Here is a 6,000-nt window from a genome sequence, read left to right as displayed (position 1 = left end):
TAATAGTAGCGAAATTACAGTGATGAAGTAGCAATGAAACTAATTTTATGGTTGGGGGGGTCACCACAACATGAAGAATTGTATGAAAGGGTCGCGGCATCAGGAAGGTTAAGAACTGCTGTCTAGAAGGAGACTCATTCTACAGGGTCAGGGACAGAATGTAAATCAGAGGGAACTCCTCAGCCTCCTCATATGTCAAATGGAGAGTCTCATAAGAGAGTCATGAAGATTAAATGCATGCCATGTGTACAGCACATGTAGTTTAATACCTCTTTCCAAGCACTGCGTCATGACCTGCATCATGTTGCTAAGCCTAGTACCGTCTCTGTTTCTACTCCTGGGATGTGAGGATACGGAGATCTATGCTGCTTCTCTAGTTGAACTCTGTCACCAACAGTCATGAACAGCAACTATTAGCATATATGCAAAACTAAAACTGTTATTCAAGTGGCAACTACTATGTCTTGAGCATCCACTGGGACATTCATCTTCTTGAATCGGTTTAAAATGGAAAATAGCTTCAAGGGATATATAGAATAATTAGCATATAATAAATATGTGCATGCAGACTTCTGATCAACTAGAAAACATTAATTTTCCACTCCCATCAACCCTCCCTCCCTCACCCCTACATACACTTGCATTTGAAACTGTTGGACTTGGGGCTTCTGTTCCATTACACGTATTTGGTGTAGTGTAAGTAATCAGAAATCTGTCCCTTCTGCCCCAGGCTTCAGCATCTTTGCAATTGGTGTGGCGGACGCAGATTACGCAGAGCTGGTTAGCATTGGCAGTAAGCCCAGCACCCGTCACGTCTTCTTTGTGGACGACTTTGATGCCTTTAAGAAAATTGAAGATGAATTGATTACTTTTGTCTGTGAAACCGCATCAGCAAGTGAGTTCTTCGGGTTTTGTACTTACGTTGCTTAAAGGCTGACGTTCTATGCTGGAACAATTATGAGTCTTGATCTGAGGCAGGAATATTGACTCCCTCAACTGTGTGTCATGTAGACATTGATTTTGAGCAGATGGGATTTATGCAGCACCCCCAGCGCATGCTGCTGAATTTAAGGTTGATAAAGACTTTCCATAATAACATGGCTGTTGGCGTTTAAATGCAATAGTGTCCCTAGCCCACTCTAACTTTCAAAAATGTATTGAGACAGCTCACCTGGGTAACAGCTTAAACGTGAGACTTCTCTCCAAAACAACTCTTTACGTGCCCACCTTTGACCTTTGTGGGTTCCGGAGGGAGGAGGAAGTGGCAGGCTCGTGTTTGTTTTCAAATAAGGGCAGTTTGGGCCTTGAAATCTGGGGAAACTGCCCAAAGCCACAGCTGCACTTGGCTTGGATGCCCTTGAAGAGTGACTTCCGGAAAGATCCCGTTAGCTTCCTCTTCTCCGAAGAGGGGAAGCATATGTTTGGAACTATATCTAAACTCGGGTTTTATATGGTTTTGTTTTCCAGCCTGCCCGCTAGTGCATAAAGATGGTGTTGATCATGCAGGTAGGTGTTATCACAGTTTTTTCTAATGCAGATATGTGGAATAAATTCCACTTTGGGGTCTGGTTTTATTTTTCTTTTATCCTTAATAGAATAAGTTTGGAATTTAAATTCTAAAGTGCAAGTATGTTTTTCTCCCCCTTCTCTGGTTTTTCTTTTGTAGGATTTAAGATGATGGACATGTTTGGTTTAGTTGAAAAGGATTTTGCATCAGTGGAAGGAGTATCTATGGAGCCTGGCACCTTCAATGTGTACCCATGTTACCAGCTGCGTAAAGATGCTCTGGTTTCTCAGCCAACCAAGTATGTTTCTATCACAGGATGTGAACGCCATGCATTTGTTTATTAATTTGTAAGGTGACATTGTTGCCCATTTGAAACACGCTATAATAGTTCTTGGTAGGGTTTTCTGCAATGTTCAGAGAAGCTATTCTTTCATTTTTTTTCTTTAAAAACACCAGACTTACACATAACGTTATTTGAAATTTAGTATTTGTTAATCCAAAAGATTAAAATTAAATATATATAATGCTTATATATTACTACTATGTCAGGCATTATTCTATGTGCTTGGTGTTTATTCGTTCATTCAAGCCTCCTAACAATTATCTGAAGGAGTTTCAGTTATACTCTCACTTTTACAAGCGATGAAGCTCAAGTGCAAAGAGGGTAGATACACTGTGATAAGATGTCGTGTGTCAAGTGGCAATGGTGGGATTTACATGAATTGAGATGGGATGGCCTTTGAGCAGTCACATCAGCATCTCCCTAGAGCTGAAGAGCATCTCAGGTTGAGGGAACCATCACATGAGGGGTCCCTGGACTGACAGTCTGTGTTGAACATCGGGATTCATGGGGCTCTTGTGGTAACTCTGCAGACGCAGGCGGTGCTGGAGGTGCAAAGTGGGGATCCCTGCCTGAAGGGGCCGTCTCTCAAAATGTACAGTCCAGACCAGTGTTTGTTTTTATCTCAGAATAGCTTGAACTGTTTGTCATTTTTTAAATCTGATATTAACATTTTCAGCGTGTTAAGATTTTGATGGACTGGGCATACAGACACGAAACATTGGGGGAGATCACAGTAGAGTATTATGCTCATTTTTCAGGGTATAAAATGTTTTTTCCATCTCTGTCTAAAATATTGATAAAGTTTTAGCATATAACAGTGTTATCAGAATTCTTTGGTGATGCGTTTATTGTGCCATAGCATATGTGAAATAGGTCGACATCTTCTAGGGTTTTAGAATATATGTTATTAAGGCATAGCTTTATTTTTCTAGAAAGTTCTGATACAAGTTCTCATAGATTATATGTTATTTTAGGGCAAACCTAAAAGCTGGACATTTTTATTTGGTAGAAATTTTCACACTGTCTAATGAAATTAATATTAAAATGAGTATTTGAATAATTCTTGGAAGCCCAGCCCAAACTCAGAATTGCCAAAGGGAAAGTCCCCCACCAATCCATTGAACCTGCTCATCAACCAGCAATGTCCTCCTTCTGTCGAATCCAATTACGCATTCCAAGCCCTCATCCTAGTTGACCTGTCACCTGCATTTGACATAGCTGGTCGCTTCCTCCTCCTGACTCTCACTTAACCTCTGGGACAAATGCTCTCTTGAGTATTGTGTTAGTCTGGGTAGACTAGAGAAACAAATTCATAGAGACACTCATATGTGTCTAAAAAAGAGCTTTATACAAAGAGTAATTGTACATTAAGAAAACATCCCAGCTGAGTCCAGATCAAGTCCATAAGTCCAATATTAGCCCATATGTTTGATACCAATCTATAAAGTCCTCTTCAGACTCGAAACACTTGCAATGACGCCGAATGCAGGAAGATCACAGGCCCGTGGGTGGGAAGTCTTGTGGATCCAGTGGGGATGTAAACATCTCAGCCCTGGCAGGGGTTTCCACGTGGCTCCTTCAGCTCCAGGGCTCTAGGGTAGCTCCATGTGGCTCATCTGCAGGAATGTCTCCCAGAGAGTGAGCCTGTGTTCCACCTCTAGTGAGCTGTTTATCTCCTTAGAGCCTCCAAATGAGGTCATCATGCTGTGACCTGATTGAGAGACTAAACTCTACCCTTTCATTCTTTATCAGTCTCACATTGACAACAGATTATGTAACTATCCCAAGTATCTCTGTACATTACCGTCCATGTCTTTTCCATGCTATTCTCTTTCCTCTTCTACCGTTTTAATGTGAGCAGGGCCCCAAACCCTCTAAACCCACGGCATGGAGTCAATTCGGACTCACAGTGACCCCACAGGACACAGGGGAACTGGCTTGGTGGGTTTCTGAGGCTGTAACTCTTTGTGGGAGTCGAAAGCCTGTCTTTCTCCCATGGAGTTCCTTGTGATTCCACCTGCTGACCTTGTGATTAGAAACCCCAAGATCACGAGAGCAACGGGTGTGGATAGAGAAGATGAGGAGACCAAGGATCAAGGCCAGCGTTTCCGCAGTGAAGGCACAGCTCAGAGGTGTCGCAGTGCAGTAACGCAGTTTCACGACAGGATGAGCCACACCAATGTTTTCTATTTCCTAGGGCCTAGAAAAGCCCTGTGGACCCTCTTCTGTAGTCTATGGAGTATGCAATAGTGTTATGAAAAAAATCGGAATGTTGTGAGGATGACTAAACTGTGACGCAGAGACGGGAAGTGAGCATGGTGAACGAAGGGCAGCGCAATAGCGATGTGCCTGCGTGTAATGAGATGGGAACACTTATGACAAAATTATATAAATTGCATCCGTGGTTACACATTCTTTAGAGACCGGAGGGGAAAGTTCTGTTTTGTGCTCACCTCTGCATAAGACTAATTGTGGTCTGATGTTTTCCCCTTTTATGTTTCCCCCAATGCTTTTGTATCTTGTCCAATGAACACGTTTGGTTTTGTAATTGGATCAGTCACGTTGGAGGAAGGTTCCGGTAAGACGTGCATTTCTCTCTCCTTCAGGTACTTGCACCCAGAAGGATTGCCCTCTGACTACACCATCAGTTTTCTCTTCCGGATTCTTCCTGACACGCCGGAGGAACCATTTGCTCTTTGGGAGATTTTGAATAAAAATTCCGACCCACTGGTTGGGGTGATTCTAGACAGTAAGTGTATTGACTAACATGACATTTGCACAGATATACTATACTGTCTTTGGGTAGATTACTGCGTATGTCATCTTACACATTTCTTGGGTGACTCATTGGGGTGCTGAGTACAAAGCAGCAGTTCAAAGCCTGTGGCTTCTTCAAGGGGAAATAATGTGTTTATCTCTTCCTGAAAAGATTTACAGCTGAGGAAACCTTGGGAGCAGTCTACTCCATCCTTTAGGTGGCTCTGACTCAAAATGGACTGGATGGCATTTGGCTTAAGAAAATAAATGTACGGATTCTAAACAATGAATTGTGTAATTGTTGATTAACCTATTGATTGCTTGATTTATCCAGTCAATATCCAGTGATTACCTTTTGGGGTCCCGGGTTGATTAACATATTGATTCAGTGATTCATTGCACCAATATCCAAGGAGTGCTCAAGGTGGCGTGGAGAAAACAGTGGCTGTAAGCAAAGCCTGCTGGAGGAACAACAGAATCTCACTTATTTGGTTGAGGAAAACCATTTTAAGCTGCTTTTTATTGTGAAGAGGCTTTTAAATGTATGGAAATGAGTCAACAGCTCAGTACTACATTATGAAAGCATGTTGCAACATATTAAAACTAGGTAAATGTTAGATGAATACAAATGATTAGATTGCTATATATTTAGGATGAGAAAACAGTGGACTATCTTGGAATGGTTATGAGCAGCTTGCCCTCAACGGCAAAACTGAACTAAAAAACCAAATTCACTGCCATCCAGTCAATTCTGACTCACGTGACTGTGTAGTTCAGGGCAGAACTGCCCTTGTGGGTTTCCGAGATTGTAACTCTTTGCAAGAGTAGAAAAGCTCATCCTTCTCCCCAAGGAGCCGCTGGTGGTTTTGAACTGCCAACCTTACAGTTAGCAGCGCAACACACAATCTTAAAGGCAAAATGGACCACTTAACTGTAGTCTAGGGATGAATGGATGAGGAAAGTATTCCTTTGTGTTTTATAATGAATTACAACCAGGAAATGGAGGACTCAAGAATTTTTACTTATTTATTTCCTTGTAATAAAAGATACACTGGAATATCATGTCTTGGGTGGTGTAAATTTTCAGATCCTAGGCAAGCTAGTTGCTGTGTCGATAGAAATGGGATAGATTCTATTTCTTAAGACTTGATTAACTTCATTATCTTGCTTTGCCCGTCTCTTCTAGTTCCAGACAAGAGGATGATCAAGTCAGAGTGTAGTCAAGGAGGAAGGCTTTCAGTAAAGGGCTTTGACTCATCTCCATCCAGTTAATGTAGCCAAATCAAAGCCTAGGGCAACCCAAGGATGGCAGCATATTTACTTACTTATGCTTTTGTCCTAAACAGAGTTTCAAAACAATAAATGCATCATTTTTAGCATTGAAGTCAATTTC

The 6,000-nt window shown here is 41.7% G+C and overlaps 1 protein-coding gene across 1 annotated transcript in view; it reads left to right on the top strand.

The window, feature by feature from the left end:
• Window positions 1–6,000, top strand: part of COL14A1 (collagen type XIV alpha 1 chain) — a 221,421-nt gene that overhangs the window by 127,913 nt on the left and 87,508 nt on the right. Inside the window, exons 28-31 of the mRNA XM_045287068.1 lie at window positions 731–895; window positions 1,468–1,506; window positions 1,667–1,805; window positions 4,457–4,599. Coding sequence (XP_045143003.1) covers window positions 731–895; window positions 1,468–1,506; window positions 1,667–1,805; window positions 4,457–4,599 — 486 coding nt within the window. The remainder of the gene's footprint in view (window positions 1–730; window positions 896–1,467; window positions 1,507–1,666; window positions 1,806–4,456; window positions 4,600–6,000) is intronic.

The sequence above is a fragment of the Echinops telfairi genome, unplaced genomic scaffold (assembly GCF_000313985.2).
Source record: "Echinops telfairi isolate 266 unplaced genomic scaffold, ASM31398v2 ScPeMD7_1;HRSCAF=3_0, whole genome shotgun sequence".
NCBI classification, from domain to species: Eukaryota; Metazoa; Chordata; class Mammalia; order Afrosoricida; family Tenrecidae; genus Echinops; species Echinops telfairi.
This window is presented reverse-complemented; position numbering and strand designations above follow the sequence as displayed.